Source organism: Ochotona curzoniae, unplaced genomic scaffold (assembly GCF_017591425.1).
Source record: "Ochotona curzoniae isolate NIBS_2020 unplaced genomic scaffold, NIBS_Ocur_1.0 contig_3819, whole genome shotgun sequence".
Taxonomy (NCBI): Eukaryota; Metazoa; Chordata; class Mammalia; order Lagomorpha; family Ochotonidae; genus Ochotona; species Ochotona curzoniae.
Window position 1 is genome coordinate 17,238,884 of NW_024466004.1, and position 15,871 is coordinate 17,254,754.

Sequence of the window (15,871 nt, forward strand, 5' to 3'; positions counted from 1 at the left end):
TAGCTCAAGAGGAATAAAATAGTCTACTTTAACACTTAATATGATCTTGAGCAAATATTGAAATTCTTGATTAATATTTAACTGCAAGAAGTTTACTCAGTTCAAGTAGGAAATCAGTTCAAAGCTCATCCTGAAGTGTTCTAATTGTTGCAATTCAGGCTCCTTTTGGGGGCGCCCTTGTCCAAGGATATTGTTTAGAGCTTCACGCGAGAGCTGTGCTCGACTTCAGAAAATGTGCAACCTATGTAAGTTCTTCATCTTCTTTTACCTTACCACAGAAATTTGGACACAGAAGTTGTATTTATCTCGAAGAAAAGCAGACCTGGGAGTTTATTTCTCTAGGAATCACACCGCTGTGGAAGGTATTCGTTTCAAAAGATCCATTTTTCAAGGGCAATACTGTAGAAGCTTTGGTTGTTGTAAAGACAGAAATGATGATTGTGTCACTGAGTTCTATGAGGCAAATGCATTGTGCTACTGTGATAAATTTTGTGAAAGGGAAATATCTGCCCTGATTACAAATCCTTTTGCCATGAAGAGAAAGAATTGCCACTTCACACTCAGTCTTGGAATCCAGAAGGCAGGTTTCGGGGTATGTTGGAGCAACGTTCTGTTTCATCATCGCAATCCTGGCAGATGTTCTCTCCCTCCCTCCTCCTCTGCCTTTCCTCACTCTTCTGCCAGTGCTCAGCTTCCTAGTCCTTGCTCTCCTTTATCTCTCTCTCTTTCCCCTACTCTCATCGAAATGAAAGTATTACTGTGAATACCAAGATAAACGTGATTGAGTTGCTTAAAGGGCTTTGTTTCAGATGTTGGGGGTACTGCAGTACTTTTAGGAAGACTCTAACATGGATGCTCATCAGGATCCTGCTTTGAACACTCATTCACCTCATGTAAGGATTACTTAAAATCCTTTCTTTATTTTTCTGCATACTCCCCTTTCTTTCTTTCTTTTTTCACTTCCTCTCTTTGTTCCATTCTTGATTCCCTTTTACTTCTCCTCTGGTTTCTATTTTTCCTCTCTTTCTAAAATGTTTTGACATCAGGCCTGTCAACCTTTTTTTGCGTCTAACCTGTTGAAAGAAAGTTTTGAAAATCACAAGGCAGATTGCCTGCAAACTCACCTAATATTATATTCTTTTGTATTTTTTTATTGCTGTTTTCCGTGATAGTTTTGTAGGTATAAGAATTCCCACTTCTTCTCCACTTCTTCCTTCTCCATTCGTCACCCCTATAATTTTTCCCATATTATTACAATAGTATAGTTCCCTCAACAACAGTCACAAATCCAACATTCTGCTATTTAAGTGTATCATGGTCTTGTAGATACAGACAATGATAGAAAATCTAGTGTCTTACTATCAAGGTTTATTTAACAGTTTCATTGGGAGTCCTCCTTTCATTTTGGAGTAGAGAAACATATTGCAGTGTATCTTCACTTTCCAGTGTGCTGGTCTTCATTATACAGTTCATCTATGAGAATGTACGTAAAAGTGTTGACTTGTATATCTATTTGCTTTGTATTTTGCTTGGATATTGCCATATATTTCAGTAACTTATGATATTGGTCCTTTTTGGACTGGCTTACTTCATTAGGCATAATGGCCTCCAGCTGATGGATTAGATGTACCACAGTTTCTTTATCCATTCCTCTTTCTACAGGCATCTGGGTTGTTTCCATGTCTTTCCCACTGTGGATTGTGCTTCTAAAAATAAGAGGTTGCAGATCACTTTCTCACATGCAGATTTCACTTCCTTTATGTATTTCCAGGAATGGGATAGCTGGGTTATACAGTAGATCAATTTTCAGTTGTCTTAGTACTCTTTTCTTCATTCTGATTTCAATAGTTGTTGCCTTCTGTTTCATGGGGCCAATTGGTCCTCTAACAGTAGGACATGAGGTATAGCAATGCCACTCAAACCATGATGAAAAGAAAGGCAAGTCTGTCTCCTTCACTCTCTATGTAATACTGCATGGATTCCTTATGTGCAGTGATTCGCTTTGTTTCACTAGTGCTGGACTTGTCCAATTATTTATAAGAAAGAAAAAATCTGGGCCCAGTATTGTAGCCTAGCGGCTAAAGTTCTTACCTTGCATGCGCCGGGTTCCAATATAGCCACCAGTTCTAATCCTGGTAGCCTCACTTGCCATCCAGCTCTCTGCTTGTGGCCTGGGAAAGCAGTCGGGGACTTCCCAAAGCCTTGGGACCCTGCATCCACATGGGAGACCCGGAAAAAACTACTGGCTTCGGATCGGCTCTGCTCCAGCCATTGAGGTAACTTGGGGAGCGAATCATTGGAAGGAAGATCTTCCTCTCTGTTGCTCCTCTTCTCTGTATATCTTACTTTCCAATAATAAATAATAATAATAAAAAAATCTTTACAAGAAGAGGAAAAAAGAAATCCACGCAAGAGTAGTTTCAAAAGTCTGAGTCTGAGAAAGCTGGCATTTACTATGTTGATCCAGTTATAAGAGAAATGCTGCTGCTGCTATTGAGCAATCGATACAATCAAGTTTTGGGACAAAAAAGAAAAACATATGCCTACATTTTACAATTCCACTTTCTTTGTTGCATTTCATCAAATCACCTCAGCAGAAATTCAAGGCCCATTACACTAATGTGAGCAGGTAATGGTAACTAGAGAAATTAGTCAAAAGGCATATACATGAAAAACTAGGCTATTTTGAAGACTAGATTTTATCTATTTTTAAAATATTTTATTAAAATATTATATACATACAAGACATGTACTTAATGTGTGCAGAGACATGAATTTTTGTCCTCTGATCACACTCATAACCAACATCAAAATTAAGAACAAAGCATAAGTAGTTCTAGACTCATTTAAAAATCCAGGTGCCATCACTGTCAACCCCCAAAATGTAATCTTGTTTGCAAAATTCGGGAAATGTTCTCTTAATACATGTATTTATTATTTAAATTTGCCACCTCGTTGGCATTTATCACCTTCCTTTACAATTTATCAATGAGATAAAACTTTTACTTAATCCTATAAAATGGCAGATACCCATGAGGCATGGAAGACCTTGTCATTCATCAATAATTATCACTGAGTAATCTCCACCATGCCAAGTACTGTGCTTGGTGCCAAGAGCAAAATTGCAGCAAAAAAATAAATGACAATGTTTTATTCTCATGGAAGTGACAAAAATGTTGTGGGAAGGATGTGAAGTATTTTTGTGCAACTGCACAAATATATATATATAACATTATAATAATACATATATATATAAATATAATGCAATTGCAAATTGTGATGAATTGAAGGAAGCATTTAGGGTGTTGTAAGAATAGAACATAGTAGATACCACTACCTTGGGTGACAGGTCGCTTAGGAAAGACATTTAAGCTGACACCTAGGGAATGAGAAGGAATGAGTTACACTGGAAAAGAGTTAACAGATGAGTGCTGCGGACCTGAGAGTGAGGGGCTTCTCATGATCCTGAAGTGGCAGCAGGTTCTCTGGAGAATTATGACCAGTGTGGGCTGGGGATGACATGAGATGAAATTTGCAAAGTGAATAGGGGGTGTATAATGCCAAGACTTATACACCATGTTAGGGATTTTGGAATTCATTTAATTAAAACTTATTGTAAGATGATAGGTAGAAATAGATTTAATTCCTCGGGTGTGTAACTTGTATGTTCACAGTGGATAACACCTCAAAAGAGTCCATGCTTTGTTTTATGCTCTGCTATTGGGATCTTGATTTTTGAACAAGGGTACCCATATTTGAAATTCCCTCTTGCTCTTACAAATTATATGGCTAGAGTTGAGTAGGGAGCCTCAATTTGTATTTGTTGAAGACCAAGCAGAAAGACAGACTTACGTTAGGATCAAATTAAAGTACAGAAATAAAGTGGTAGATAAAAATCATGTGCCATGATAGTTTCTGTACACCTGTTATCACTTTCAATACTTAATTTTTCTTAAACCATTAATGAGCACATCTCAGGCCTGTACTGGTCTATGGATGCCACTTTAAGCGACACTAGAAAGTGAGAACAACTTGGAGCAGATATTTAGCACTGTAAATCTAGATGAGATAAAATCATACAATTCATAAAATATGATCTTGTGTTAGAGTATCTTATGAGGAGAAGGACACATGGGAGTTGAACTCTGTAAAAATGCAGTAACAGTTACTGAAGAAATTTACTCAGTATAGTCAAACCCAGGATATTAAAATTGGGTCAAACTAGAAAAATGAGTTGTTTAGGGAATGTAAAGAGTGAGTACAGGTGTGAGTGGTCCCAAGCTAGAATGCAATAAGCACAAGTTTTACTTTTTCAGATGGTACAATATTCAAATTCAATATTAGCTTTATTTCTGTATGCTGATTAAGAAATTATTTTCTGAAGCATATTTTTATTTCATAGGGAGCAGTTTTCAAAAGGTATTTGTAAAGCATTAAAGTACTCATGTTTACTCAAAATTTCAACAGCTACTTCCTACAAACATTCTTTTGGAAGTTGGCATATTCACAAGAAGAAGTGATAATACTTAAAAACTTATTACTTTTCCTTTACTTTATTAAGCATTCAGGGTTATTGGGAAAGACCATCATAAATTCCTAGACCATGAGAAAGTTATGATGTATGTGTAAAAAAGAGTATGGAAGTAAGTTATAACCCTCTATACATGGCAAATAATTAAATGGAATGTGCACATTCAGTATAGTCAACACTACGACTCTACAATCTCAACTATAGAGTTGGCTGCATTAACATGGTTAACAATAATTTAATAAGTGTTGTGTACACTTGAAGACTTAGGAGGCTGAGGAGAGCCCTATTTGACACACCCAAATGTTTCAACACATAAGGATGTTTTGTCCAGATTCCATTGATCATTCGTAATAAGATTTCATTTACCTTACTGCTCCACCATTGATACAATATGGTCCTTGTATTGTGCTGGGTTCTTATATTCAAAATTTCATATATAAGAGCCAATAAATAACATTGAGAAAGGAGAGTGTGGTCCCTACATTTTAAGGAAAGCACCTTTGTTCCTATCTTTTTTGTCAGAACAAGGTCATCTGTCCACACCAACCATCAAAAGAGCATGAGCACGTAAGTTTGTTTTCTTTAGTTAGCTTAGTGACAACGTGCCTGGATAAAAATGGGTTTGCTTGTAAGAAAATGAAATAAGTAATGATATTGGGAAAACCATACTCATCCATGTTAAGAAAATAGAACATCTAAAAACAGTGATTATCCAGTTACCTGTAATCTGATTAATGTTTCTATTTTTATTTGATATTATCTTCATTATCAATATGATAATGAGTATTATAATGAGGTGTAGTACTTTTGCTGTGCTACAATCTGTTTTAATTTTTCTTAGTTGAGACATATAGTCTATTCAGAAAAGTTGCCGTTGTTCAAATCCATTTTTACTTGGGAGTTATAATCTTGCTAAGACTCTAATTTAGGGTCGAAATTTTAGGTAGAACTTTTTCCAGATACAGTTTTACTGTATTAATTTTAAGGAAGTGATTAATCATTTTATGTAGTAGCGAAAAAGGTCACATTAGACTATAGTTGCTCTCATAGGGGTAATTTTTTTTAATTTCATTTGATCATATACTTGAAAATAGGTAATTAAATGAAAAGAACATAAAACTATCGAAAAAGACTGTAAGATTAACTAAAATACAATGGTGTATTATTCATACTACTTTTTGCATGTGCAACATAACTTCCATATACTTTTGGATGATAAATTTGCATGATATAGTGCAATTATTTCTATTTTGCTCATTCTAAGGCTCATTGAATGAACCACTGAACACTGAGCTGCTCACATTTAGAATTAAAATGTGTCTCTTGTAGAAGCTGGAAATAGAGCAGATCAGTAAGTATCTTTTTTCTGTGATTCTTACCCAGGCCTGATGGTAACTTCCAGTAACTGTAGGGTTTCAAATATTGGATACAGAAACCTGTTGATAAGAATTTGTGATAGTAACAGAATAGATTTTTCTAGACACAACATATTGGCATAGTAGATCTTAAGGCAAGAGTGTAGGCTATTATCTGCTGTGAATAGATCTAAGGTAATTTGACTATGCATAGCTTGTATATTTAATTTGGTAAAATGTTTGTTGGGCTCATTTACTTGTCCAGAGATTTCATAATGATGTTAGAATAAAGGTAAACCATAGTTCAAATTCTGCCCTACATAGTAATAGCTATAAAAATATATACTGGCAAGGAGACAAAAACTAATTCATATTACTTTCGCTTTTTAAGGCTAATTTAGCTGTGCTTTTATGTATTCCTTATGTGGATATCATGTTGCAGGCAAATATGAGAATATTGCAGAAGTAGGATGCTTTTATCCTTACAGAGGGTATTGGGAAATGATAAATCCTCCTACCAGTGTCTAGACATGGGGCAAAGGTTAATCCAAGGGTCACAAGTCTAAGGCTACAGATGTGTGATTTTGAGAGATGCATAATCAGCAGTAATATGCAAGAGCAGAAGATGATATTGAAATATTTTAGCTAACCTGCATAAACTGAATGCTATTAATTGCAAATGAAGACCGATTGTATGTATGTATATATATGTATACACACACACATATATATATACATACATTATCTTTTCCAGTGAAAACCCCTTTTTGCATTTATTACATGAAATTCAGTATCGAAAGTATTGGTAATATAAACACTTGTAGCAGGTTTCCTGAAGCCTGGTTTTTGATGCTATTGACCATCCTGGGTGAGGGATCCTGATTAGATCAAGTAACAGCTTCTCTGACAGTGAGGTGTATATAAGCACAGATGCTGAAAACACACTGTGATGAAAGCATTTTAAAAAAAGTTACGAACATCATACTACCATATTTTTCTCAAATCAATAGGAACAACTATTCTGCTCTCTAAATATTTAGTTTGCCTCATTTATGTTTAAAAGCTGTTAAAATTACAAAATTCCTTTTATTTCAACAGTGGGTTTTTTTTGTTGTTGTTTTGGTTTTGTTCAAAATGTTATGTACAAAATACTTTTATTAACTTACTGTTGGATAGTCATATGTTTTTCTGAGAAAACAAAGCTATCAGGGAAGACTATTCTTATCTGGCCAGCATCACTGTGCTCACGACCTGTATCATGGCAGGTTTTTACTGGAAAGAGTGTTCATCTTGATGTCCAGTGCCCGAATTCTCATGCCTTCTTAAGATCGTCAGCCATACAAGTATCTTAGTCTTTATCCTAGATTAGCCACATCAATTTGTGAATATGTTTTGATCCCTCCAAAACAATCTTTAATAAAGTTTCTCCCCTTCCCCTTGACTTTGGTCCCTAATCAGGTCATCCACTTTCTGTTCCCTTTAGTGTCAAAACTTTAAAACTTCTTTTCCTCAAGGTTCTCATCAGTCCAATCCAACGAGGTATTTGGTCTCAGTAACTTGGCTTACCTCTCTCTTGCAGAGTTATTGAGAACTTTCACATTACTATTTGTAATATTTTGATGTCTCTTCACTTATTACTGACCTCTCAGGAGTTTTCTACACAGATGATGATTTTGTATGCATGAAACCCTTTCTTCTGCTTTTCCGTGACACCAGGCTCTGTGCTCAGCTTCCTTAAAATTTCAATTCACACTCCTCTATAAGTAAACACACACACACACACACACACACACACACACACACACACCCCAAAAAACATAGTTATTTTCATTTTATTTCAAAGAGGGAAGGAGTGGGGAGGGAGAGGTGGAGAAAAAAATGAAGGGGTGGTGGGGGCGGGTAGAGATTGAGAGTCAGAGAGAGAGAGAGAGAGAAACTGATCTTCCATGTAGTGGTTCATTCCACAAACGTCCATAGCAGGCAGGGCTGGGCCCAGACTGGCAATGTGATACTGGATCTCAGGCCTTGTCTCCCACGTGGGAGTTAAGGACCTAAGTACTTGTGCCATTACTTGTTTCCTCCCTGGGCATATATTAGGAATTTGGAATCAAAGTGAAACTGAGACTAGATCAGGCATCCTAAGCAGTGCCTAATTGTTATACCAAACACTCCCTCCACCCTGCTTTCCTTATTGAATATTAACAAATTGAAATGTTTTCAAAATGATCCTGTATTAGAGTGTGTGCTTTACCTACATTCTTATCTAACAGGCATTTTACTTAGTCTCATATTTTACAAAAATATATATGTATAATCACATGTCCCAAATCTATTGTTTGGCTTTGACTTAACTCTGGACTTCTATAGACCCTTATCAGTTTGATGTCTCTATCAGGGTGTCTAATTTGGATTTAATATAAATATACAATGCACATATACAACCCCTGATTTCTTTCCACAGGCTTACTCGTCATACCATTGTTGTTCATGTCAAAATCCTGACACATCCTTGATTCTCTTTTACCTTATTTTGCAGACTTAATCAGTGAATAAGTTCTATTTGCTTAACCAGTAAATTGTATTTATGTCATTGTTCTTTTTCTTTTATGATTTATTTTACTTCTATTGCAAAGTCAGATATACAGAGAGGAAGATCTTCAGTCTGATGATTCACTCCCCAAGCGGCCACAACGGCTGGAGCTAAGTCAATCTGAACCCAGGAACCAGGAGCTTCTTCCATGTCTCCCATGTGGGTGCAGGGTCCCAAGGCTTTGGGCTGGTTACAAGCAGGGAGCAGGATAGGAAGGGGGAGCTACCAGGATTAGAACTGGCGACGCCCATATGGGATCCCAGGCGTGCAAGGCGAGGACTTCAACCACTAGGTCACCGTGCCAGGCCCTATGTCATTGTTCTTATCCTCCTTATACCATGCTAATAATCTCTCTTCTTGGAATTTGCTGTTATTGCCCACCAGGTCATATCAGGAAGTTCATCTTATTATAGATTTAAAGGGAAACAGCTTGGAAATTTTAAGTAGCAAGAAACATGATGCTTAATGTACAGTATTTTTCTCATTATCACCTGGGAATTAAAGAATACATTATGGATGGAAAGAAGAGGAGTAAATGTGTGTGTGGGCTGTGTCTCTGTGTGATCAAAAAATGTACACTTCATTGTGTTGGTCACCATGACCACAGTCAACCTGATTATATTTTTTGTTCAAAGAAAGTTATAAAGTGTTAATCTCAAACTGAAAGTAGTTTCTTATAACTAACTGTAATTTGACATTGAGGCAGGGTAATCAAGAAACGGTTAACATTAGACTAAATGCTAGAAGGAATGCCTGGTGATAGTATTTTCTAAACTTTATTATTTTAATCTGGAGTACAAATCCTTGTAGACTTTTGTGACTTCTTATTCCTTCACACAAATAAATATTAGTAATTAAACCAACTTCCTTGGAAAAATTCCTCAATACATGTATTCCCCAGTGGACATGAGGTATGTTTAAAAATGAGCTTTGTTTTTGGTCCTGGTCTCCCACTGTTTCTGTGAAAATGGTCAGGAAGGCACTTCCCCTGCCTTTGAATAGAAACAGGGGCTGCTGGGTGAATATTGCTCAGCTCCTAGGTAATAAAAATTTTAAAAGCCGTAGTGTGAATGCAGTTATTAAGAATGTAATCCTGTGAGTAATTAAAACTCTGAAATCAGTGTGAAGTCAAGTCTTCCCCCTCTACTGAGTTTACTGTGTTAAGAACTCTGTGGTCAGGAGAGGCTGTTTTCCATTTTCCATTCTACGACTGTCGAGTGCCAAAACTCCATGGGAAAGATGAAAATGAACAAAGGTTACTTAAATATTGAAATAGAAATACAGTACTTAATGAAAATGGGCACTTGTGAAATGGTTTCTATGAAACATTTTTTTTTTTTGTAAAATCAAAAGCATAGCTATTTCATGCATGAATGGCGACTTATTATTAACAACGCAGCTAGCATTTAGTCAGGCCCACTGAAATGCTTTCTCAACGTATGTATTTCCCCTGTGATTTTATGATTAAAGGTTAGAATTACTTTTGTTTAGTTATAAGTCATCAGTGTCTAAGCCAGCACAGTGGAGAGGTAGTTTGAGTATCTGCCTTCAGTGCTCACTTCCCATATGTGCAATGGTTCAAGTCCTGGCTAGGTGCTCTAAAGGCAGTGGTGTCAAAAATTGCTCCATACGCTGAGGGGTACACAATAAAAATTATTGCTGGTGGTCCAAAAAGGCTGCCCTTCAATCCAAGAGAAGATAGGCATTCAGTTTGTATGGGGGGAGCTGTAGTCAGGGAGTTAGTTGTGCTTACTGGGTTGAAGCAAGTGTACATGGCAGAGGTGGATTGGTGGGTTACATGGTTAGCTTTATCAGGTAACGTAATTGATTGTATCGATGGGGCAGAGATGGTTAGTGTGGGTTTGTAAAGGGATTGACATCCAGCAAATGAGTTTGCAAAAGTGTAGCTGTGAAACCTGGCATGGTAAGGTTGTAAAACATAGTAGCTCATACAAAATGGAGTCACATAGGTCAGCCAGCTCCCACATGCTCTTCCTACAATACAGCTCCCTTCTTGTAGCATGGCAAAGGATTGGAGGATAGTTCAAATCCTTGGGCCCCTGCACCTACAAGGGAGACACAGATGGGATTCCCAAATGGCTTCTGGCTTGGATCTGCTCAACTGTAGGCATTGTGTCCATTTGTGAACCAGCAGACAGAAGATCTCTCTTCATATTCCTTTTTTTTTGTAACTCTGCCTTTCAAAAAAATTAATAAAGTTATTGATTTCATACATTAATGATATGTTTCTGTCAAAAATATTGATCCATGGATATAGAATCCGTTCTGCTAATTCAATGTGAATTTTGAATTTGTGTGTAGATTGGATTTTTAAGAGGCTTAATTTGTAAATAGGATATTATTTCCATATGTTACCCATGATTTTTATACAATTATGGTTCACTGTTGGTCTGTTTAGAGTGCTTTATTGTAATCTGTTATATCAGTTAGCAAAACAGTTTTGGTTAATAGTTAAATAGTAATTGAATTTGGAAGGCTAATGGCTCTGATCTTACTGATTTCACAAATTTTTCCAATCTGAATTCTTAAGAAAAAATAAATTTATTTTTTAAAAAACAGGGATATTGATATCATAGTAAGAGATTTATGATAACACCATACTGTGTGGAAAGAAAGTTATACTGTCATGTACATTATGTGATTCAATGAGGCAATATTTACAGCCATATACCACACAATTTCTATACTTAGCACATATAGTAACTAGCACAAATGAGAGAAAATGTGTGATATTTATCTTTTTAGGTCTGGCTTATTTTTCTAAGTAAAATGCTCTTAAGTTCTACCCATTTTGTCCCACATATTAGTTTCATCCTTGTTGTAGTTGGACAATAGTCTATTGTGCATATATACCTTCTTTTCTTTGTCCAAACTTCACTTAGTGGATATCTGGGCTGATTCCATGACTTTACTATGGTGACTTGAGCTACTACAAACAGGGGTGTGTAGATACCTCTTTCATATACTGATTAAATTTCCTTTGATATATTCCTAGAAGTAGGATAGCTGGGTTATGTCGCATTCTGAGCTAGGAGGTTCCTAAACAGCAAAGGATACAACTCTTCATTTAGTAACCAATAGAATTGGAAAAACAATTTGAAAACTTTATAACAAATAAAAGATTAGTGACAAGAATACATAAAGAGCTAAAGAAACTCAGCAACTTCCAAAAATCCCAATTATGAAATTAGCATATGACATTTTCCTAAGGATAAAATACAGATGGCCAAAAGACCTATTAAAAGATGCTTAGGACAAATAGCTATTCAGGGAAATGCAAATAAAAAATTATCACACTCCAGTTAAAATGGCTATAGTCAAAAAATAACAAAAGCTGTACAAGATATAGAGAAGAAAGTATTCTGATAACACTGTGGTTGGGAATGCAAATTGGTACAGCCATTATGGTATGTAGATTCCTTAGAATTTATTTTCTTAAGATAAATCAGTGCAAAGACTTTATATTATGATGTAAGATTATAATCTACTTGCTCTAGTCATATGTAATTAATTATATTCACTTAAAAGATTTGATTAGTTTTTAAGAGAGAAATAACAAATTGGTTTAAATACAATTGCATTGCTTACATATTTAAATTTATTCATTAATTTTGAGTGTAGTAAGTCATTCATTTCTTCATAATAATGCTACAATGGCTATAGCTGCACTAGTCTAAAATCAGGAGCCAGGAGCGCTTCTGGGTCTCCCATGTGCATACAGGGGCATAAAGATTTGGCCATCCTCTTCTGCTTTCCCAGGACATTAATAGTGAGCTGGAGCATCTTTGATTCATACAGGTGTGCAAATGGGATGCTAGCGCCTATCTGCTACATCACAGTGCTGGCCTATAGGAACAGAAGCATAAGTCACCTAGGAAAGAACAGGTGTCATGTGCATGAAAAGAATGGAAAGAGCTGTGCACTGGATAAGAATTAAAGCAAAATCAGAAAGTTGAGCTTATAGAAATTCCTTTATTTACATTAATGGGCTTTCCCTCTGCTGCTACATTACTGAAGTAAAATTTAAGTACTTTCAGCTGTCCTGAGGTGAGTCAGACCTGAATGCATTTTGTCTCAGCCCATGACAGGTCAGTCTTTAAAAAAATTTTCACTAAAATGATTGGCATCTCTCAAATATGAATTATTTTTTAAATATTTTTTGTTGTTGTTTAAAGATTTATTTTATTTTTATTGCAAAGCCAGATATACAGAGAGGAGGAGAGACAGAGAGGAAGATCTTCCGTCCAATGATTCACCTTCCCAAGTGACTACAATGGCCGTTGCTGCACCAATGTGAAGCCAGAAGCCAGGAGCTCTTCTGGGTCTCCCACGTGGGTGCAGGATCCCGAGGCTTTGGGCCATCCTAGAACTGCTTTCCCAGGCCATGAGCAGGGAATTGGATGGGAAGTGGAGCTACCAGGATTAGAACCGGTGCCCATATGGGATCCCGGACTTTCAAGGCGAGGACTTAAGCTGCTAGGCCCTCAAATGTGAATTATAATCGAGTTTAAAAACAAGTTGTAGACACTTTGCTAGTGAGCTAAAGGTGGGCATGGGTGACACATGGGCATTGGAGAGACCTGTGATGTTCTCACAAAGCTTGTTATATTAAATGTTTTCTTCACTCTCATAAAAACACTAACATTGTTTTCTCTACAGAACTAAGACGAATAGACTGCCTAAAATCTGCCTCAGGTTTTCTCCACTACCATTGATCAAATCTCTATATATCTTTGATAACATTTTCCACCTTGTAAAAGTATTTCACATAAAAAATGTGTGTTGCCAAACAACTAGAAGAGTGATGCAATCTGGAGTAGCATTGTTTTGATAAATAGAAATCTCATTTCTTTCCATGTGAGTCAGTGAATTTCCCAATGCATTTACCTCAAAGACAGAAAATACATAAAGTCCTATTTGGTGGCACCAATATTTTAAAATCATTTTCAGTGTGTGTTCATCCGATATTTTACACAATAATGTGATAAAATTTTGAATATTTCTGGGGAAAATACAATTTTCCATGGCAAAGTGACACTGAAAGCATGTATGTTATCTCTAAGATGATTTAAAATGAATTCTAAAATGATTCAAAAGGTGAAAATAACCAGTGCACCCTTTCAAGAAAGTTTATTAGTGATCTAGCTTTCCATTGTTTTCTGAATGCATGAGAAATCCTAGCCTAAAGCAATGGGTAAACATGGCACACTGAGCATATGGAAGGTGCTGGGAATGTGTCTTCCTCAGAAGGAAGGACTTCCCATTGCTTTGCATTATAGCAGCAAACACAAAAACATTATATACCAGAAAAAAGCAAAAAGTGAAATATAATTGATGCAAAGCAAGCATACATAAGACAAAACTAAAAGCAACAAGTTACAAATCAATAATACTGAAATTATAAGAGAAAATGTTATACTCAAGTTGTTTACATGTATGAAAACAATAGTATAATTACTGAATATTTATGTATTTTTTAAAAATAGTCTACCTTTTAATATCTTGCATACAATTTGTCCTTTAAAAGCTTCTTTCCTGATTCTTGGCAGAATTTTGGATCCAAGATACTACTCATTCTACAAAACACAGCTCAGTGCTTATTTTTTAAATTAATTTACAATGTAACCCATTAATAGTAACGTGAATAAGTTTTGAATGTGTAATGTTGCTGAGAATACAAGCAGATAATTTCTATGTTAAAGAGATTTACCAACTAATTGAGGAACCAATGTTTTCATCTTTGCAAAATACTCTCTAACAATTGAGCAGCATGTAGATGTCAAGTCACTAATTAAAATCAGTAAGTAAGCAGAATAAAGAAAGATGCATTAACATTTCAGCCATCTTTTTCCATGTGAGGATCATTCCAGAATCGAGTCCTTTCAAACAGCAAGCTTTTTATTTGCATTGACCATTTGGAACAGAAGCAGTTAAGGCTGTTCTGTTCCTCCCTTCTAGCATTACTTATCTGCCTGTAGACGTCCAGAGCCTCATGGAGGTGTAATTATGTGAGATGGCCTTGCTCCCATGTTTGGTGCTTGGTGCTTGCTCTTAACTGGGCCACGAGTCTCCAGCTGCCGTGTGAAAGCGTGCTAATAGGGCATAAGTGGAATCTGTAGCAGCTCTGTCTTGAGACCTAAGATTGAAAGCTGCTCATCAAAAATTCTATCACTTTCTGCTGAGCTCAGTGAGTTACCAGGCCAGCGTATACTCAAAGGATAGGGCAAGAGAAGCCACTTCTGCATGGAAAGAGCAGCAGCTAATTAGCTAATTAATGTCTCTTCATTTTTTCTCTACTTAATTTGGAATGGCTTGTTGCTATTATGCATTGGAAGTTTTTAAAGGTTTATATTTTTCACTTTTTATTTTTCTATTTTTGAGATAAGATTTGAATTTAGATTACAGAGAAAGGCTTAATGAACCACTGAATAAAAAAGTTAAACATGCATTTCCTTTATGTTTGCAAGAAAGGAGTGAGGGAGTCAGAGGGCATGGATTGGTAAAAGAGGGAGGAAAAAAGAGGGAGAAAGAGAGAGAGAAATGGACAAACATTTTCCTTTTGTTAGTTCACTTCATAAATACCTATAGCTTCTAGGACTGAGGAGGCCTGAAGGATTCCAGAACTCAATCTAGGCTTTCCCAGGGGTGTCAGGAATACAAGTATTGGTGCCATCACTGGCTACATCCCAGGACGTTTCTTTGGAAAGAAGTTGGATTGAAAGCAGAGCCAGACTTTGATCCCTGGCATTCCAATATGGGATGCAGGTTTCTGAGATGGTGACTCAAGTGCTGTAGGCAACATGCTGGTATATTATGGCTATTTTAAAAAATGATTGTTGATTTTTATTTATTTGAAAGGGGGAGAGGGAATGGGAAAGAATCTCACAGAGAGAGAGAGAGAAATTCACTGCTGATTCATGCCTTAAATCCTAAAACTGGAGCCAAGGATGCAGTCACAGTGGGTTACAGAGACTAAGGTACTTGAATATTTTACATATTTTGCCTCCCAAGGTCTGTGTTTGTAGGAAACTGGGACAGAAAGCAGAGCTGGGACTTGAACCCAAATCCCAAGCACTTCTATATGTGGGTGCCTTAACTGATAGGTCATATGCATTCTCGCTAAAACAAAGCTTTGATACTGCACTCGTGCTTTTAATAATCCTCAATGCCACCCGTTTGCTTGTGGAATATAATTGTTCTCCTAAACATAAATAACTATCAGGCCCAAATTCTTTTTTTACTTTTCTGCCTTTGCACGCATTATATCCTGCTTCTCTACATGCTCATAAGTTGAACATTTAACAAGCTACACTGTATGTGTCACCCAATTCCAAATGTACATACACCACTCAGGAGTTGCCTGTATTTTGAATA

General features: G+C 36.4%; 1 protein-coding gene across 1 annotated transcript in view; it reads left to right on the forward strand.

The window, feature by feature from the left end:
* Window positions 1-232: 232 nt before the first annotated feature.
* Window positions 233-15,871, forward strand: part of TINAG (tubulointerstitial nephritis antigen) — a 70,371-nt gene continuing 54,732 nt past the window's right edge. Inside the window, 2 exon segments of the mRNA XM_040983147.1 lie at window positions 233-500; window positions 503-592. Coding sequence (XP_040839081.1) covers window positions 233-500; window positions 503-592 — 358 coding nt within the window.